Source organism: Panthera tigris, chromosome X (genome assembly GCF_018350195.1).
Source record: "Panthera tigris isolate Pti1 chromosome X, P.tigris_Pti1_mat1.1, whole genome shotgun sequence".
NCBI classification, from domain to species: Eukaryota; Metazoa; Chordata; class Mammalia; order Carnivora; family Felidae; genus Panthera; species Panthera tigris.
This window is the reverse complement of record NC_056677.1, coordinates 81940744-81962889: the sequence shown is the minus strand read 5'-3', so window position 1 is coordinate 81962889 and position 22146 is coordinate 81940744. Positions and strand designations below refer to the sequence as shown.

General features: G+C 36.4%; 1 protein-coding gene across 3 annotated transcripts in view; it reads left to right on the top strand.

Moving 5' to 3' along the window:
* The first annotated feature begins 1707 nt into the window (after positions 1-1707).
* ZMAT1 (zinc finger matrin-type 1) overlaps positions 1708-22146 on the top strand; it is a 44676-nt gene continuing 24237 nt past the window's right edge. For all 3 annotated transcript variants that reach the window (XM_042974231.1, XM_042974232.1, XM_042974230.1), the window contains exons 1-3: positions 1708-1984; positions 10652-10732; positions 17947-18053. In XM_042974231.1, coding sequence (XP_042830165.1) covers positions 1708-1984; positions 10652-10732; positions 17947-18053 — 465 coding nt within the window. The remainder of the gene's footprint in view (positions 1985-10651; positions 10733-17946; positions 18054-22146) is intronic.

Genomic DNA, 22146 nt, shown 5'->3' with positions numbered 1-22146 from the left:
AGTAATTTCTTTGGTAAGTACACATTGCACTAACTTCCAGAAGAACAGGATAGAAAATTAGAGAAATAATCCAACAACTCAGGTAATCTTGGGTAAATTACTGAACCACAAAAACAACAAAGATATGTTCCTAAGAGCCCAGCATCCCAAGTCTCCAAATTTGCTATTCAGCTCCAACCAGTTGTTTCCAGTCAGGAATGTACAGCCAATACTACCAAATTTTCAAATGATTTTGAGAGATTTTTTTTTGGGGGGGGGTATGAAATGACCTTTTCAAATACTGACAAGGAAGTAAATAAACAAAACATATCTGTGGGCCAGACCTAGGGACTTAAGGATCTAGCCCTAGGAACAACTAGTTTGTGACCTTGGCCGTAGGACTAGAGCATGTGCTAGAGCATGAGGATTCAAAATGAAAAATGAAAAACTCAAAAATGAAACAAACTGTATTTTGTATCAAAATGGTCCCAAGCTATGGAGAAGAGAGGCACACAATACACATATGCACAAGATATGGGTGCATCACAGAGGAGGGTGGAATTAAGTCGAAGTTGGACAGAACAGGTCACTGGAGGAAGTGATGTATTATTATCTGGGTTTCAAAGAGTGTGTAAGAGCCCCTAATGTGGGGAAAGTGCATTTCAGGAAGAGGGAGCAATACATACAACATTGCATAATGAAATGACAGTCTTCATAGGAATCTGTAAGAAATTTAATATTGCTGAACCATAAAATAAGAGTGGTGAGGTAGGGGCAAGTGGAAGGGATTGAGATCAGAAGAAGGAAGACCCATAGATCAGAGGCCTTACTTCTAATGAGAGATAATGAAGACTTGAAATTGGGAAATGGAAGTGAGACTGGAAAGGAGAGCATACACAAGCGAAAGTTTTGCACAGATGCACCAGGACACATATCCATCAACAGGGAAATGAATGGGATATTGCACAGCACTCAAAGTGAATGAACTACATCTACATGGATGAATTTTAGAAACAAATCATTTAGCGAAAGAAACAAGTCCCAAATTACTACATAGAAACAGATACAAAGTGCTGTGAAATTTGAAAACAAAACTAAAAAACATTGTTTAGGCATGCATGTATGTGATAAGAATATATGTAAAAAGATCATGGTAATAAACATAAATCAAGATAATGGTTTCTTCAGCAGGGCAGTTTGGGGAAAATGTTGAGATTTAAATTATCAGTAATATTCTAGTTCTTTGGCTGGGTACCAGATTCACAGGTTTCTACTGAACGAAAATGTCATGAACGAAATGTCATGATTACGTACTCTGCTTATTTCTGCTCTTTGTACTTAGGGCTATGAGAATTAGCATTTTGTAGGTGGAATCAATTGGTTTCCAGTCATTTTGTTTTTTACCTTAAATTGGTTTTAAATCAGTTCCTCTAAGGGAAGAGGCCTCACTATGTGAGGCCCACGTGCTTTTACATCCCGCTCTTTTTACCCTTTGCCCTTGGCCCTGCTTCCCCTCCAAAGGGAAGAGGATGACGCCAAGCAGTTGGTGAAGGGGGAGGGGCAGCCCGTGGATCTAAAGTGTTCCCATTGGTGTGGAGAAGGAGCGAGAACGAGGCTCCAGCTGTAGCGTGGAAAAGAGGGGCGAAGGGGGCGGGGCTAAGCGGGAGGCGGGGCTAAAAGAGCTTAACGGGAGCGAGGCGCAAGTGCAATTGTCCGCGCTTCGCTGCGATGGCGGCGGCGCCGAGCACAGTCACACTGCTGGCGGCGGAGTCTTCCCCTCAGGAAGCTACCGTCCCTGCCGCCTCCTCCTCCTACACCGCCTGCGCGGCGGCGGCGGCAGTGGCGGCAGTGATTGTGCCTGCCTCCTCAGCCACCTCCACCCCTGCCAGCCCGCCTGCCGGTGGCTGTGGCGACGGCGGCGGCGGCTTTGGCGGCTCCACTATGGCGGCGGCGGGGAGGGGGGGCAGTAGTTTTAAAGTAGACACCCGCCCTTGCCTCAGAGAAGGTGAGTTCCCGTCCCGGGGTGTGGGGGCGGCCCCATCTCCTTCGCTGCCTCTCCAGCCCGTCCGCGATCCGACTGGGCGCGGTTCACCACCGCCCCACCCCCCCCCACCTGCTGTGGCGCAGTAAAGGCCAAGCTCGCCCCGCCCCGCCGTAGTAGCCCCGAGTGTGCAAGACGGACCGAAGCAGAGAGGGTCTTCCCTACTTCTCCCCACACCCCCGAAAAGGATGGGGGGGGGGTCCCCAGGAAAAGGAGCTGCAGGTATTCACAAAGCAGGAGTTTGAAGGGAAGAAAAATACCACTTAGTTTCTCTCCCAACCAGGGCGCCTTAGTATGCTCTATAAAGTTGAGGTGTGATTTGGTAGAAAGGAGACAAGGTAGAGGTGCTGTGGAACTGGAGGGTCAGGGAAAGGGAAGGGGGACTGATGGAGAAAGGGGGCAGAGATAAAAGAGAAAACGCTGAAGAAATAAGAGGGGGGAAACCCCCTTTGGTGAAATTCAGCATCCTGCAGTGTAGAAACTTTGAATAGGATATTTAGAGAGGAGATTAGGAATTTGGGGAGGTTAGAGTGTATACATGAGCTTTAAAGTGGGAGCTGTTAGATTTTAGGGTCATAGGGTCCGATGGAGGGGGTTGTGCTAAGAAGAGAGTAAAGGAAGTGTGGGAGAAGCACAGATTTCAGATACCACATTGGAGAGTTTTCTTTGGCTATTTGAGGGTGTGACCTTGTAGAGCAAGGTTTAGGGACCCATCTTTGAGATGGTTTTGATTTTAATAAGTGCTGTTGTACCTACCAACACATACTACTCCTAACATAAAAAGGAGATTTCTTGACTATTTCAGTATAAATGCTATTTAGTTCACACAAATACTATATAGTAGTAAACAGCAAACTGTAAAATTTGCCATTGAGATGCATTTTAAAGCAGTGTTTGGAAATGCTTCTTAGGTAGTAGAGACCAATTCCACTACAGAAGATCTCAGTAAAGCATTTTGCCATCGTAAATTTTGTAATTAATTTCCATTATTTGTGTGTTACCTTATGTGCTAACTTGCCTCCAAAGTGAACGACGTGGACACCAAAATGGAGTTTAAGTTCCTTTTCCTTAGAACACCCCATTAAAATTAGCCCATAAAAATGATTTTCTCTTCACATTCTTAAGTGATATATCCCTGTGTGCTATTTATTACCTTTCACACCTTTCACTTTGGGGGAATGGCAAAGCAGTAAAAAAATCCTTTACAATATTTGTCATAGACACATGACATAAATGCCACTTACTAAATATGGAAGTTAGAAATACACTGTGATATGGTGATGTCTTTGTATTTATTAACTCTCTTACTGAAGGCAACCTTGGAAAGATTCTACTGTCTTCAGTCAGCCTGGATTTGTACAGTTGTTTCGGGATGAAAATATGAAACCTGGATTTTTTTTTGTTTGTTTCTGTACCAAACTTTCTGTGTAACCGGAAAGAACGAGAGAACAGTTTTATAGGTGGTCAAGATCACAATTCAGTCTGGCTCTCATGGCCTTTTCACAGTAAGGTTTAGGACCAGTGTCTCATGCAGCAAATGGCTTTTTGCCTGTCTCTGTGACTGGATTGGTTATAGTATTTTTTAATTTATGCAGGTATTAATGGCTTTAAGAGGTATAAATTCATAATGTAGCAACCATACCCTGTCTACACTATTACTAACTGACAAAACGAGGAGAGCTCTAGCATAGAAGTCTGGTGCAGTGAACTTAGGTTCTGTTGTTTATCCGTTAGATTTTGTGACCCTGAACAGATCACAAACTTCCTGGGTTTGGGTTTTGACATTTCTGAAATAGAGGTATTGAACCAGCCAGACTCTTAAGATTGATTTCTGGTCTGACAGTATGAGCCATGATTTTGCAGTTCTGCATTGATACATACTCTTAATGACATTTCCATGGCTGCGCACTAGAACAGTAATTCATAAGCCATAAGAAACTTTGACCGTAGTTACCACTTGACATTCAGTGAGTAATTAAATCTGTGTTGTTAGTGTTGAGACAATTTACTAAGCTATGAAAAAAACAAATATAATTGCTACCTAAAAATTATCTCTTACTATTTCATTTTAGGTAAATATCCTTAATTACGTGTTCACTCCAAACCAAAACGTTTACCTTTCCACTTAACGAAAGATAAATATGTAATATAGTACACTGTCCAAAGCACTATTACATCGTAAAATATTTTTGTTTGGATATTTCTAAAGACTATAAATGGTTGCCATTTATAAGATACTGGATAAAAGAGAAGAGAGAAAAATGTTTCTTGACGGTGTGCCAGTATCTTTTGCTTTTTTTTTTTTTTTTTAAACCCTGGTTAGGAGATTACTCTAAAAGGTGACAAAGAATTGTCAAGATTCCAGTTGTTATAAGTATACTCCAGATAGAACCATTAAAAGTCGTTTAATAAAGCATTTGGTGATCTTTTTTCAACTATAGTCAACACTCCTAAGGATCTCATCTGTCTTGGGGTTGGTAATGAGCAAATGACAGTGGAGATTAAAAATTGCCAAGCAGGGAAGATTAGAAGTTTCAAAAGTTACAACTGGGAAATTGGGCAATAAACTTAAAAACAAAACAACAAACAAAACAAATGCCAGGTGAATGGATATGACAAAACATACCTGCCTAGAATTCATGGTAAAGGGAGTCATGAGATTTTGTAGGACACTTCATGTTTAATGGCTCAAAAAAGGAATTTTCACCCAATATTGATGTTCCAATGTTATCATAGTAAACATCAAAACAAAAATAAACAAAAACCCTCTTGTTTGTTTACCTCTTCATTTAAAAAAATTATTAAGTGAATTCTGTTTTAGATTGGAGGACATGCTGTCTTTTTATTTAGTTAATAATCCATTTGTACAGTAATTACCTAACAATTACCTTTGTCTCCATATTATTCAGTGAAGTTTCAAGTCCATCATAAGAAAACCTAGTTAATGGCCTTTCCTTCATTTATTGGAGAATTGTTTATTGAACTCCTGTGTGTGTGTCACTATGCTCAGTGATGAGGATACAGTTGAATTAGACACAGCTGTATTAAAGAACTCTAGATTAAAGAAGTCAATAGTATTGCTTGATAGTGAAATTATAAAATGAATAAATAAATAATTGGGGAAAATGCAATCTTAAATATCATTTGTCAGACTCTTAAACTATCAGGGCCCTCCCATTGTTTATTATAAATCTGCATTCTACCCATGGTGTCTTATATATTATAGGTACACTAAAACACATTATAAATCTAATGTTGGTATCTAGGAAGGAATAATTAGCAAACTGTTAGAATTAACATTTATTCTTTGCATTTGTTAGGGTAGGAATGTCTGGAGAGAGGTTAATGACCACTTGTTAGTTTCTGATCTTCTGTCTCTATGTGTCTTTAGGTGTCAATATGTGAAAATATTGACTGAGCCTGCCCCTTCATGTATTAATCACATATTTGTTTGGATATGAACCTTGATTCTTTTCCATGTGAAACCAATCTTGGAGATCCATTCACATTTACTAACCTATTGGAATGAATGGCATGGTGACTTTCTGATGCAATGTAGCTGTCATGAGATCAAGTAAATTAGTGGATTTACACAGGACTTGAATTCAGTTTGTAACTTCACAAGCAGGCAGGACTCCGGAGCTAACTAGCCACAGAGTGCTTATAATTATGAAGGTCACATATTTCGTTTAAAGACAAAGTAAATATTAAACTTATAACTACTATTCCCAGTTATTTTATTAATTACATTGCATTTTGTAATTATTAATATGTTATAGGAAATCCTTCATTATTTTTTATTGTGAGAATCTGTGTAAAACACCCAAAACTTGCTAAACTTATAGGTTAGGTACTAATCTTATAAACTGAGAAAATAAAGATACTAGATAGCATTATAACTGTGTGTTCATAATGCTTACAGGTACACATCTGCACTTCTAGCACAAATAATATTTCTGAAAACTCCTTAAATGGATTGTGACATTTAGGGGAAACAGTGTTAAAATACCTTGGCAAGGTTAACATGGTCCATTTTCCACTATAACTTAGTGTTGAGCTCTGTTCATCTTTCCTTTATATGAATGGTATTAAAAGATCACAAAGGTCGGAGCTCCTGGGTGGCTCAGTTGGTTAAGCGTCCAATTTGGGCTCAGGTCATGATCTCACAGCTTGTGGGTTCTAGCCCCACGTCAGGCTGTGTGCTGACATCTTAGAGCCTGGAGCCTGCTTAGGATTCTGTGTCTCCCTTTATCTCTGCCCCTCTCTCTCTCTTAAAAATAAATAAAATGTTTTAAAAAGTTTAAAAAATTGCAAAGGTCAAGTCAGCTATTTAAAAAATTCTTTTAAATCAAGAACGCTTGAGGGAGGCTATCTCAAAAGGTGCAGTCATGGAGAATAAAGCACGTATGCTCTTTGCAGAATTAAAATGATGATTTCTTGGATTTATTAATAGCTGACTTTAAATCTGTGACTGAGTTTTATATTATTGCAGCCAACTCTTGAGTTTTTCATTCTTGTCACTTTATTAAAATAGTATGCAAAGACATGAGAAAGAATTAAATATGGCCTTTTGTAGCAACGTGGATGGAACTGGAGAGTGTTATGCTAAGTGAAATAAGTCATACAAAGAAAGACAGATACCATATGTTTTCACTCTTATGTGGATCCTGAGAAACTTAACAGAAGACCATTGGGGAGGGGAAGGAAAAAAGAAAAAGAGAGGGAGACAACAAAACCATAAGAGACTCTTAAAAACTGAGAATAAATTGAGGGTTGATGGGGGGTGGGAGGGAGGGGAGGGTGGGTGATGGGTATTGAGGAGGGCACCTGTTGGGATGAGCACTAGATGTTGTATGGAAACCAATTTGACAATAAATTTCATATTTAAAAAATAGGATGCAAAGAGTTTTTTACAATGTTAGATTTTTTTTTTTGCATCAAGATCAGTTGGACTATGTAATTCCCACCTCAACAAAGCATTAAAGCAGTTAATAGCTAGTTATTGCCATAAACATCTGATGGGTTATCTTGAAGAATAAATTTGGTGTTTGGTACAACTAAATCTAATTGTCATGCAAGTAAGATTCATTTTATGAAATGTAGCCATTTATAGAGTGATCTAATTTTAATAAGCTTAAATTTATCAGGGTAACCAAGTAACATTTAATTCTAGTGAAAGCAAAGTTCTCTTACTTAGAACTGAAGGATGTTATAATCTTCCTTTCCTCAGAGATCCTGTGTGGTTTTTAATTTCATTAGCAAGGGTGGACCAAATTGTAGGCATAGACTCATCATTTTTGTCTGACTCAAGCCATAATTGTTTTTCTTTTATCACAAAAATGTATTTCATCCTAAGTTGTCTGGTGTTATCTAGTAGTATTAGGAAAAAGTTTCAAATAGGATAATTTTGATTTCACACTCAATTGCACTTTTGTATACAGAGGTTAATGGTATTTTATAAAACTTTAGCATAATAATGCAGCTATTTGGAGTAGACACAATCCAACAATGGGCTCCACGAAAATGAGTTTCTAGGGAGTAAATCCTCTTTGCTTTTTATATCATCAAAGGTAGGTACTCTGGAACAAGCTGAATTGAATATTTTTATATCAACATGGGGGATTTTAATCCATAGAATGTGAATTATTCATCCTTACATTTGTGTTTCACTTACTTAAAAACATCTCTCAGCTATTACTAATGCCTCTCCTCAAACTTCTGGAACTTTTTCATAGTCCAAATCTACCTGAATCTAGAATCATATATTTTAAATTTTAGCTTTCCCAATCCTTTATTTCCTATAATCTCTCTGGGCCTTAGCTTCCTTATTTTGAAATGAGGACATTAGACTAAATCAGCTATAAACTAGAGGCAGTTTTGCCCCACAAGGGATATGTGTTAATGTCTGGAGATATTTTTTGGTTTTGACAACTGGAAAATGCTGCCAATTTCTAGTTGGTAGAGGCTGGGGGATGCTGCTAAATGTCTTACAGTGAATGGAACAACCCCTCATAACAATGAATTATCTGGCCTAAAGTGACAGTAGTGCCAAGAGTGAGAAATGTTGGACTAGATTATCTCTAAAATTACTCTGATCTGAAATAAACTGACTATATATAATACTAAGTAAAAATTTCAGCTTCTGCATTAGTAAACGAGCATATTTTATCAAGTGACTTTGTGTGCCGAACATTTTTTAAAAATTTTTGTTTCATTTATTATTCACCACATCCTGGGAGAGACAGTATATTTATTTACTTTTTAGATGAAAAAACTGGCTCCAAGTGGTTAAATAATTTGCTGAAGGGTATATAGTTAGAGATCGAGATGGGATTTGGATATGTTTGACCAACTCAAAAGCTTATTTTTTTTCCCTACTACCCAGTATTATAGGTCATAGTTTTTCGCCCCATTCCAAATTATTATGAAAGCTTTGCTTTCTCAAGTCATGTAAACACTTCTTGTAGGAAGGAAATAAAAAGACTAAACACTTTCACTAATAGAAATTTAGTTGATTCTCTCACTAAAGGCTAAAGTCATGTATAAATATAGTAAAATTGTAAGAGCACCAAATACATGAACTTTCTTCTCAGATCCTGTTTATAATTTGTCACAAAACCATTCTTTGATTTAAAATAACCCTCATAATTGTTATTCAAGAGAGGATCACTTACGTTATAGTAGCAAAACAAAGGTTTATTACTTACGCATTTTCCTCTGAGTGATGGGTTGACTCTGCAGGGGAACTCCCCTTCAGGGAGAAGAAGGTGCTTTTGTCTATTATTTTAACACTTTCAGTATTTTGTTTCTTATTAAACTGCCATTTTAAGCATTTTTAAGTGTGCAACTCAGTGCCATTAGGTACATCCACATTGTTAGGCAACCTTCACCCCTGCCCATCTCCAGAAATCTTTCATCATCCCAAACTAGAACTCTGTACCTGTAGGTTATAGTTTTGTTATATGACCATCTTTCTCCAATCTAAAGAACTTTATGAGGTGTCTAATTTCTGTAAAATAACATATTTATAAGCTATGCTTAATTTTTTAACAGTTGGCAACCTGAAGAAGTGTACCATTTATTGTGACTACAGAGGACAGCATTGCAAAGCAGTTTTACTCTCTTACACTTTGAATATAAGTGGAACCATGCATTAAACATTGGTTTTATCTTTTCCATATCCTGTCGGTTTAAGCCTTTACTCCTTTATCAGCCTTAGGTTCTCTTCCCATTTTGAACTTAGTTTTTGATAGTACTTTCTTATTCCTCATGGCTTTTTTTTAAATTTTTTTAACCTTTATTTATTTTTGAGACAGAGAGAGACAGAGCATGAATGGGGGAGGGTCAGAGAGAGGAAGACACAGAATCTGAAACAGGCTCCGGGCTCTGAGCTGGCAGCACAGAGCCCGATGCGGGGCTCGAACTCACGGACTGTGAGATCATGACCTGAGCTGAAGTCAGACGCTTCACTGACTGAGCCACCCAGGCGCCCCCCTCATGGCTTTTTTTAATGTTAAAACACAAAGAAATGTTATCAGCATGAGAAGCTTCTGTATGTTTCAAAGACAGTATATCCCAGTCCATATTTGAGAGCACAGCATTGTATCATTAAGATCTCGCTATCAAGCTACCTAAACCAGGCTTTGATTCTGAGTATAAAATCTTGTTCCCCTATCCATATATTTTTTCCAAGTTTATGATGGCATAAAATCCAAATATGTCAGGTAATAAAGAACAAGTGAGAAGTACTATGCTAGGAATATTAGAACAACATGTCTATGATTAACTGGGAGGGATTTAAGTTCCCATGTTCAAAACTTTATTTGCTGCAGATGAGGGATGAAATCACACATCACAGCATTTAATTTTGTCATTTGATATTCGAATGTGTAATCTATGTTTTTAGCCATAGCTTTCCTAACTTATAACTAAATGAGATTGAAAGATGCAGGACCATTTGCCATGAATTTGTTGTATTCATTGTCAGGAAAGAAAACTGAGCCACTTATACCTATATTATAACAAAAATAATACTATAATTTGCTTAAAGCAATTTGACATTAGCTATGATGACTAAAACATTATATTTGGTAATAGAAATTCTGTGTATGTTTTTGCAAAGAAATACTTTGAAGAGAACCAATTTTAGGGTTAGGACAAAGATAAGGAAATGCAGATAATGGAGGAGTAGGGGGAAAATATTAGGACCTTTTGAATTTTTAGGCCCTAAACTCTGTATAACTATGTAGCTGTTTAAAACTTCAAATCATCTTTTGTGTTTCCTGATAGACTTATTATTTGGAAGCAGCTAAGATATTTGGACCCTTCTATAAAAATACCACCAAAATTTTGCTTCTCTCTGTATTTCTCTCTAAAATATAACATTTTTTTTTTTTGGTGACTATCAACCCATATATGGTCAAGTACAAGAGAAACTTTAGAAATAGAAATCTGAAAGGTGGAATATGTTATTAATCATAAGCTAGTTAATAGCAGGGTAAAGACTGTCATGCAGTCTCTCTCATTCTGGTGCTTTTTAAAACTCTTACTGCTTTTGGAATTAAGAATCGGTGTGAAGCCCATATTTAACAACCAACCAATAAAAATATATTTGTTTCAAATTCTAAACAGTTTATGAAGAGAAAAGATGTGAAGAGAGTACAAAGAAGAAAAAAGAAAAAGGGGGAGATACAAATTGCCGAGTTTCTTCAGGTATTCATTCCTACCAGAACCAGTTCAAAAGACCCAGTTTTTTGTGAGAATACTTAACTTTAGTTCCTGGCATATAGTGAGTACACAATAAGCATTAGTTCCTGTTCCAGTCATCTTCCTCACAGCCAACATCATTTGTTCACATGACTCCTAATTTAACATCTACTCCCTGATGTTTGCCTGCCTTCTAGGTCTTCCACCTAAGACAGGCTGAAAAACATCTGCACTATCTATAACCAGTTACCTCTCCCACTTTCAGAATTTGCTATAGACCATTTACTTCTGAGAGTCCAAAAATCATGTCTCAAAAGTGGGGATAGGGATAGAGCAGGGTCCAAAGGAACATTTATTTAGCATCTCTTGTGAAGTAGACATGCATTTCTCATATATGCCAGACCTAGAGAGGAAGTTTCTCATCTAAGCTTTGGCCTTTTTAAAAACTAACTCTCCGGGATATCTTGGGCAGACTTGGATTGGAATCCTGGCTCTGATGCTTCCTGTGTAACTTTGGACAAATTGCTTGACCTTTCCAGGCCTCAGGTATTACCTTTAGAAAGTAGAGATCATCACATTCATATCAAATTTAGGGGAAATGCAGTTTGAAGAGAACTTGACAGTGTGGGATGCCCTCTGAAAAATAATATCCCATCATGTATAATTGTTGTCAGTAAGAAGCCACCTTCTACAAACCTCTTGTCTATAGATTCAGGATCTGAAAAGATCTTGAGAGGCCAGAATTATTGGTAGAATCTAACAAAGGAAACTTAAATGAGACAACTCTAAGTGTATATTGGGTCCGGTTGGGGATCCATAAAAATTTCTATCTATATAACTATGTCCTGGAGTGACAGTTTAACAGCTCCAGGTGAAAAAGAAGCTTGTATTTTTTTCTAAATTTTTTAATGCTTACTTATTTTTGAGAGAGAAAGAGAGACAGATTGAGAGTAAGGGAGGGGCAGAGAGAGAGGGAGACAGAATCGGAAGCAGGCTCCAGGCTTTGAGCTGTCAGCGCGGAGCCTGATGTGGGGTTCAAACCCACGAACTGTGAGATCATGACCTGAGCAGAAGTCAGACGCTTAACTGACTCTGCCACCCGGGTTCCCCAAGAAGCTTGTATCTTTTAAATTTTTTTCTTAAAACAATTATCTTTATTCAAGTTAAGCACAAATTTATTATCATTGTGGGGATGGCTTATTTTTATTTTATTTTTTACTTAAATTTTAGTGAACATTCAGTATAATATTGGTTTCAGGAGTAGAATTGTTATTCATCATTTACATACAACACCCAGTAGAAGCTTGTGTTTTACAAAAGTTAGCCTGTCGTGAGTCAATAGTATGATGTGCCCACCAAAAAAATTGGTGAGGCTATCTTAGGCTATATTAATAGAAGAGAAATATTCAAAACAGAGAGGTGAATATACTTAACACTACTGAACTCTACACTTAAAAATGGTTACAGTGGTAAGTTTTATATTATGCATTTTTACTACAATAAAAAAATTAGGTGATGATCTCATTTTACTATTTTGTTATTGTGACCCCATTAGGGTGATTGTGCTTATGTTACACTTTATGAATTGCAGGGATTTAGGTAAACAGTGAGAGCACTGGACATTCAGCTGGATGACAGAGCTGGGATCAGTTCACTAAAAGGCTAAGGCGGGGAGCAATAAAGATGTAATGGTTCTACTAAAATATTTGAGGATTGCCATTTTAGAAGAGGGATTATATTTACCATGCCTTCAAGGAATAGAACCACGACTAGTAGAAGCACTAAGACAGCATGGTCTGAGTCTGATCCCTGGATGAATGTTGGAACAGTTTCACCTGTGAACTTGTAAAAAACTGTACATTCTTGGTCCCCAACCCCAGAACAACTGTATAAGAAGTTTGGGGATGGGACCCCAAAATTAATCTTTTAACAGGCTTTCCAGATGATGCTGATGCACACTAAAGTTTGAGACCCCTACTCTCCAGGAAAACAAATTTCCATTCAACGAAAAAACACATGAAAATTTGGCTAGCAGCGATTCTCAACCTTCACTGTGCAACAGAATCACCTGGGAAACTTTAAAAAACAAAACAAACAAGAAAGTATGATGGGAAACCACTCCCAGAGATTCTGGTTAATTGATCTGGAGTGGTGTCTGGGTATTGGTATGTTTTAAAAACAACCTAAGTGACTTTAATGTGTAGCCAGGGTTCAGAACTACCTTGTGGAAGGTTGAACAGGATCACTAGGTAGGCTGTTCAAGAGATTACTTGGGGATCCTACTTAAAATTCAGATTCTTGTGGCACCTGAGTAGCTCAGTCAGTTAAGCGTCCGACTTCGGCCCAGGTCATGATCTCACAGTTCATGGGTTCAAGCCCTGTGTCAGGCTCTGTGCTGACAGCTCAGAGACTGGAGCCTGCTTCAGGTTCTGTGTCTCCCTCTCTGCCCCTCCCCTGCTCATTCTCTGTCTCTCTCAGAAATAAATAAAAACACTAAAAAATAAATAAATAAAACTCAGATTCTTGGATTTCAACTCTGGAGATTTATATAGATAGTGCCAAGGAATACTTCTTTTCTTTCTTTTTTTCCTTTTTTTCCAAAATCTTTTCGGGTTAGACTAAAAGCAGTTAGCTTGATAAGTATCATTGTAGATGATCTGTATACCAATCAGCTTAGTCACCAAATAGGTATTGGACAGCCATTACGTGTAAGGATCTAGCCTGTACTGTAGAGCAGTGATTCCCAACATGACTGATTATCAGAATTATATGGATTGGACTTCCCACAGAGATTTTTTAATCCAGCATGTATGATGTTGAAAAACTGTGCATGTGAATTTGATGTGATACCCTGACTGAGAATAATTTTTACATGAAGATTTGTTCCTGAAATTTGGAACGCAAATTTAATAGTATTGAATTGATTGGGAAAGCATGCTGTCTAAAGAAAATTAGCATAAATCCTCCTACGTACATTTTAATGTGCATCAACACACATCTTCTTTTTTAATTTCAGATTTTTCTGCATTTCAGTTTTGACTCACTGAAGTCAGAATATCAGCACACTCATATTACACTCGGAAATAATTTGCCATTGACAAGTAACTGTAGGTGAATTTATTGAATTTAATTAAGGCCAAAACTCCACTTCTTGCATCAGGAATAACATTGTATAAGCTTAAATGTGATAGATCTAAAAGCTTATCATATTCATAGCAAATTCTAATCTCAGGATTTAATGCCCTCTAGTTTTGACAGATATGCCTCTTACATCCATGCCTTCCTTTCTGTGCCTGCTGCCCCTCCTGAGGCTTCAAGCCTCAATGACCCATTCCTGCAACTGATTCCTAATTCATATGCCCATTGTGAGCCACTTCGTTTCCCTTTTTGAATGCAAAATTCAATCCAAATGCCCTAGTGAAGACAATTATGATTTGGCCTCATGGCAACCTTTCAATTACTGTCTTTCATATACTTGCCTCTCGCCAAGAACATTGATTCCAGTTTTTTTTTACCTGAATTATATACACCTTTTAAATCTTAGTTCAGGACCTGTTCTCTATAAAGCTTTTCCAAAAGTCCTCAGCAGGAACACACTGTACCTTGTGTTTTATATCACTTCTGACATTTCATATGGGGATCATAGTTTTTTCTATACACTGGCTATACACTTACTAAAATTACTAAATTGTAAATTCCTTGAGATTAGGAATTATTTACTTGCTGTGTCACTTCCAACATGTGGATAGTTATGTACATATAATAGAAAAATTCAAGAGAAACTTCCAGTTTTAGTTCCACCAAATAACAGATGTGACAAGTAATTTTGATTGTACTAAATCCCTATTTTCTAATCTTCAGAATATGTGAAATGCCACTTACCTCGCAGATTTGTTTTGAGGACTATAGGGGTAAGCTGTTGTTTTATTTGACACATAGAAGGCCTTCAATAGATGCTCAATCTTTTTTCTTATCTCTTTCCAGAATCTACCATAGTACTTTGAAACTAACTTCAATAAATATCACAACGCTAGGGGCGCCTGGGTAGCTCAGTCGGTTAAGCGGCCAACTTCAGCTCAGGTCATGATCTCACAGTTTGTGAGTTCGAGCCCCATGTCAGGCACTGTGCTGACAGCTCAGAGCCTGGAGCCTGCTTCATTCAGATTCTGTGTCTCCCTTTCTCTCTGACCCTCCCCTGCTCACACTAGGTGTCTCTCTCTCTCAAAAATAAACAATCAAAAAATTATTTTAAATAAATAAATAAATAAATAAATAAATATCACAAAGTTAAATGATGCCTAAAGGCACTGATGGCCTAATAAGGGTAGTGTTACGGGAAATGAAAAGGAAGAGATGAATATGAAATAATGTTATAAGCTAAAATTGATATGAAATAGTGTTTTTTTCTGGGGAGAAGAAAGGCTGAGATTTTAAGCCTGGAATATTGTGCCATTTAATAAAGAAAAACAGACCAAGAACTTGTTTGAGGAAATGAGTCAAAGGCAGTACATCTAGGCAATACCATTCTAAAGAAAAAGGTAAAGGGATGCCAGTAACTTCATGGGCTTCATGGAAATGATGTGGGGCACCAGTAATGAAAGTCTAGGTTAAAATACTCAGACTTGGTATTTACAAATTTGAGTGTCTGTCAGTTTCGAACACTGAGTACTGAGACTTGGGGAAATATGGAATTAAATAGTTCCAGATTTAATTCCATATTTAGGAGAGAAATGAGTGTTAAACTTTAGGAATTATTGAACCTCTAAATTAGTAGTTTCCTTTTGTCTTCTTAAAGGATACATTCTCTCCATAATAAGTTATATTGCTGACAAATGAAATATTTACTAGTGAAAAATTTTAAAGGGAAATTTGAAATCTTACCAGCACACTCAGATTGCATATAATCGTTAATTCTGAAACACGGGAAGTCCTGAAATGCATCTTAACCTCTTTATCTTGCTGAGTTTAGAGTCAGAGTTAGATAAATCATATATATTCTAAAGCAACCTAAAAAATTAAACTCAGAGGGGATGCTATCTATATATTACAGGGATAAATATTTAACTGTCAAGGCATTTCTGACATGTTCCTAATTACAGTTATTCTTTATTTTTTAAAGTAAAATTAACATACAGTGTTATATTAGTTGTAGATGTACTATATAATGATACAACAATTCTTTATGTTTCTCAGTGCTCATCAAAACAAGTGTACTCTTAATGCTTTTTATCTATTTCACTCCTTCCCCCACCCACCTTTCCTCTGGAAACCACCAGTTTTTGAGCTGTATTTAAGTCTGTTTTTTGGTTTGTATCTTTTTTACTTTGTTCATTTGTTTTGTTTCTTAAATTCTATGTATGAGTGAAATGGTATGGTATTTGTCAGTCTCTGACTGACTTATTTAACTTAGCATTCTACTTTCTAGATCTATCCATGTTGTTGCAGATGGCAAGATTTCATTCTTTTTTATGACTGAGTAATATTCCACATTTGAGTAAGATATCACATCTTTTTTATCCACTCATCTATGGATGGACACTTGGGTTGCTTCTATATTTGACTGTTGTAAATAATGCTGCAGTAAACATAGGGGTGCATGTATCTTTTCAAATTAGTGTTTTTGTTTTCTTTGGGTAAATACCCAGTGGTGGAATTAGTAGATCATATGGTAATTGTATGTTTAATTTTTGAGGAAGCTCCATACTGTTTTCCACAGTGACTGCACCAATGTTGCATTCCCACTGATAGCATATGAGGGTTCCTTTTTCTCCACATCCTCACCAACGCTTGTGATTTTTTTGTGTTTTTTATTTTAGCCATTCTGACAGGTATAATGACACTCATTGTGGTTTTAATTTCCATTGCCCTAATGATTAGTGATGTTAATTACAGTTATTCTTATCTTGGACAGTTTTTTAAATAAGCCTTTTTAGTGCATACAGTGATACTGAAAATTAAGCTTAGTTGAAGATATCCAAAATAACTGCTAAAATAAGTATATTTAAAAGCTTTTTTAAGTTTATTTATTTTGATAGAGAGAGAGAGAGAAAGAGAGAGAGAATGGGTGAGGGCCAGACAGAGAGGGAGAGAGAATCCCAAGCTGGCTCCATGCTGTCAGCACAGAGCCTGAGGCGGGGCCAATCCCATGAACCAGGAGATCATGACCTAAGCTGAAATCAAGAGCCATATGCTTAACTGACTGAAATAGAAAGGCTTACATGTATTTTGCAAAAATTAAAAGAAGATAATTGAAAAGAATAAAATGTTAAATTTTCTCCCTTTGTTCCTTTTCTAACCCCATTTCCCAAAATTAACAACTTTTAAATTTAATTTATAACTTCTCATATTTTTTTATGTGGTGTATATTTAATTTTTGTTAGTGTTGGGAATTTGATATATTTATTGTTCTACAATTTTTATCTATTTAATGTGTTATTGGCATTTCTCCATAAATATGTGGTATCAGCTTATTCATTTAAATGCCAAATAGCAAGCAAAATTTGATGTTTTGTGATTTATACCCTATAGATAAGCTAATAAACTTTGTCAGAATACATTGCAGCTGTTAAGAACTTTTGATAGAAGTGTGAACCTCAAGTGTAAATGCAGAAAGTTTCAATATGTGTTATTAATACAGTGAGAAACACTATAGTATAATTTCTAGATGTTATTATATGTACATTATTTTATAGCTTTGAGGGGCTTGTGTGAGACATGTTTGGCCAGATGAACATGCTAGTTTAAAAAAAAAAATGGAGGATGTTTGCCTACCATCAGCAAAGTTAGTGGTTCCAAATTGTTTTTAGGTAACATTGGAGCCATAGCTCTAGACAGGTGATAGTCTTAAAACAATGCTTTTCTAAGAATTATCTGCTGTAAAACAAAATTCCAAGGCTATTTTTTTTTAATCCTGCCTTTCATTATTGGTGCCCTAGATCATTCTACGAATTTCATGAAGTTACTGATACCCCACATAACATAACTTTCCTTTTGGAATGGTATTGCTTAGACTTATCATACTAAATAAGTAACTCTTGCTGTATCAGACATTGGAAGCATACTTAATATACACATTTTATTTAAATTGCATACTCGTTAAGCAAAAAGCTATTACTGTAGCCTCGTAAGTACTCAGATTTGAGGTGACATGTGAAATGAATGAAAATGATAACTTCTAAGTATTAATTAATGTGTCTCACTTCCCTTTATTTTATTCATAGATATGACTTGGAATGAACAGGAAAAGACTGAACTTTTTACAGATAACTTTTGTAATATATGTGGAGTGGTGCTACAGTTTGAATCACAAAGGATTTCACATTATGAGGTAGGTTAAAAATAATGGGAATAGAATCTAATGTAGTCTTTTAAATGTGGCAGATAAACTTCATATTTTATGGTTTTTGGCTCTTATGAAAATCCTGTGAAGTAGGTGGAATTATTTCCCTTTGATGGATGATGAGACGGGCTCAGAGAGGGACAGTAACTTTACTAGCTTAAGTTTGGGGAATTTGAGTTTAAAATCTTTTTGATTCCGAGCTTCTTTTCTTTTATTTACACCATTCTGCCTCCCTTTGTATTCATCAAACCACTGTCTCTTCAAGTGCTTGTAGTAAATATAAGGGAGGCATTTTAAAGCTTGAGTAGGTAACTATTAATGTTAATCAAGGCATATTATAAAACTCCAGAGTCTTTGTGTACAGTAAATGAAGGCTATAAAAACAAAATGAACCTGTCTTGCATTTGACTTAGCCAACAGTTTTTTTTTTAATGTTTGTTTTTATTTATTTGAGAGAGATAGAGACAGAGCCCATGCACACACACATGCACACAAGCACAGAAGGGGCAGAGAGGGAGAGAGAGAATCCCAAACATGCTCTGTGCTGTCAGCGCAGAGCCCAACATAGGGCTCGGTCTCAAAGTATGAGATTATGAACTGAGCCAAAATCAAGAGTCAGGTACTTAACCGACTAAGCTGCTCAGTTTCCTCTTAACCAACATGTTTTTAAGCACAGAACCATAAAATTCTAAAGCTGGAAGAAGGAATGTTTAATGTTCTTACTCCTTTGGTTTACTGATTAGAAAACTGAGTACCAGAGGGATCATGATTTTTCATAGCATCATTGGCATGACTAAGCTTAAAAATGATTCCTTCTTTCATGTCCAGTGTTCTTTTCTCTAATTTGGTGTTACCTCTCATTTCTATACAGTGAGCTATTGGATTTATTTCATATCTAGGGTCTGGGTTACTAAAAGTACTAGATAAATTTACTCTAAAAAATATAATGGCAGCTTTACTTTTTAAAACACATCTTGTCTTAGGGACGCCTGGTTGGCTCAGTCAGTTGAGCGTCTGACTTCGGCCTAGGTCATGATCTTGCTGTTTCCGAATTTGAGCCCTGTGTTGGGCTCTGTGCTGACAGCTCAGAGCCTGGAGCCTGTTTCAAATTCTGTGTCTCCCTCTCTCTCTCTGCCCTTCCCCAACTCACGCTCTGTCTCTCTCTTCCTCAAAAATAAAAATAAACATTAATTTTTTTTAAAAAATGTCTCATTTTGTCCATTGCTAATATTATTGGTAGCTATATTTCCTTCTTACGTTGACTGGGATTCAATTACTGTAATGACAGGGAAATTTTGTTAGATGTGGATTGAGAGGACATACATTCAAGCTTTAACTCCATCACTGCTGTGTAACCCTGGGCAAGTCATTTTACCTTTCTGAGCATGTTCCTTGAACCTGCAAAATAGGAGTGGTAAAATCTCTCTTATTAAACGTGTAAGAATTAAATGAAATCAAATATGTGAAAGTGCCTAGTACATCTTCAGACCCCATAGTTCAAAGATTCAGAGTTAGTAAAGAGAGACACACAATCAAGGGGCTCTGTGATAACTGTGGTTAGAACCATTTGAATTTAAATGTGAAAAAAACAGCTTTTTATGGGCTTACGAAGTACTATTCAGCGTAGAAAATACACAAAATCATGAGAAAATCACATTCAGTTATAATTCTGTCACTTGTAGGTAACCATCACTTAACTTTTCTTTTGCTGGTATGATTCCAGTATGCTTTCTGCACGTGCATACACACACACACACACACACACACACACACACACACACACACATCTTAACAAAAGAGAATTGTATCTGTTGGTTTTTACTTGTTTTTTCATATAAGAGCATATTCTGGACAATCTGCCCTATCATTACATCTTTTTATTTTTTCTGTAATATTTTCATGGTGATAAGGCATTATGTAATGTTGTGGCTTTTTTATTAACAAATATTTATTGAGAACTTCCAGTATTTCAGAGCTTGGATTGTTAGGGGGATTAAATTATAAATAATATACTTTCCTTATTTTCATAGACTCTACAAATAATGCAGTCAATAAAAATGCACTGTAAAAAAATGTATTATACTAAAAAGCAAACAGATAAGTTTACACATTGTATGACTACAAAATGTTTGTTACTAGCCTATAATAAAAAGTTGGCACTTTATAAAATGAGATTGATATTTAAAACATTGCCAATTATAGTACTTTGAAAGTTTATATATTTTCAAAAAGACTGTTTTTTTTAATAAAAACATTTTACAGAATTCTGAACCTTTGAAAAGCTATTCTACTCTGGAAAGTTTTGGGGAAAGCAAAGCTAAATTTCCTAAGAGCCAGGTTTGCTATTCACTATATTATGAAATAAGTACTTTTGAATGAATTGTTTTTCTTTAAAATTCCAAAATACATTTTTGAAACCCAATATGGTTTTAATAAGAATAGAAAATTGGCTATATATGTCTCTTAAAATTTCATTTATTATCATCAATTTTATTCTAGATTTTATAGGTTACAATTTTTTTCTTTTTTTCAAATTTTTGTTTAACATATAGTGTAGTATTAGTTTCAGGGATAGAATTTAGTGATTTAACATTTACATACAACATTTGGTTGTCATCACAACAAGTGCACGCCTCAGTCCCCATCACCTATTTAACCTGTCCTCAACCCACCTCCCCTCTGGTAACCATTAATTTGATCTCTATAGTTAAGAGATCTCTCTCTCTCTCTCTCTTTTTTCCTTTTGCTTGTTTGTTTTGTTTCTTAAATTCCATATATGAGTGAATTCATATGGTATTTGTCTTTCTCTGACTTACTTATTTCGTTTAAAATTATACTCTCCAGCTTCATCCATGTCATTTCAAATGGCAAGATTTCATTTTTTTAATGGCTGAGTAATATTCCATTGTATATATATACGACTTCTTTTTTATCCATTCATTAGTCAATGGATACTTGGGCTGTTTCCATAATTTAGCTGTTATAGATAATGCTGTTATAAACATCTGGGTGCAGGTATCCCTTTGAATTAGTATTTTTGTATTCTTTGGATATATACCACTAGTGCAATTGTCGGACCACAGGGTACTTCTGTTTTTAACTTTTTGAGGAACTTCCATACTGTTTTCCATAGTGGCTGCACTAATTTTCATTCCCACCAACAGTGCAAGAAGGGTTCCCCTTTCTTCACATCCTTACCAGCATCTATTGTTTCCTGTGTTGTTGATTTTAGCTATTCTGACAGGTGTGAGGTGACATCTCATTGTAGTTATGATTTGTATTTCCCTGATGATGAGTGATATTGAGCATCTTTTCATGTGTTTGCTGGCCATCTGGATATCTTCTTTGGAAAAAGTTCTATTCATGTCATCTGCCTATTTTTAAAAGAAAAGTTTTAATGTTTATTTTTGAGAGAGAGAGAGAGAGCGGGGGGAGGGGCAAAGAAGGAGACACAGAATCCAAAGCAAGCTCCAGGGTCTGAACTGTCAGCACAGAATCCAACATGGGGCTCAGACTCACAAACTGTGAGATCACGACCTGAGCCGAAGTCAGATGGTTAATCCAACAGGCCACCAAGGCACCCCTCCTCTGCCCATTTTTTAATTGAATTACTCATTTTGGGGTGTTGAGTTTGATAAGTTCTTAATATATTTTGGATACAAACCATTTATCAGATATGTTATTTGCAAATATCTTCTCCCATTCTTCAGGTTCAGGTTGCCTGCATACTTTTTTTTTTGTTGATTGTTGATTGTTTCCTTTGCTGTGCAGAAGCTTTCTGTTTTGATGAATTTCCAATTGTTTATTTTTGCTCTTGTTTACCTTGCCTCAGGAGACCTATCTAGAAAGAAGTAGCTACAGCCCATATCAAAGAGGTTACTGCCTATGTTCTCCTCTAGGATTTTTATGGTTTCAGGTCTCATATTTAGGTGTTTAATCCATTTTGAATTTATTTTTGTGTATCATGTAAGAAAGTGGTCCAGTTTCATTTGCATGTTGCTGTCCAGTTTTCCCAAAGGACTCCACCTAAAAAACTGCTGTAACTGATAAACAAATTCAGTAAAGTCACAGGATACATAAT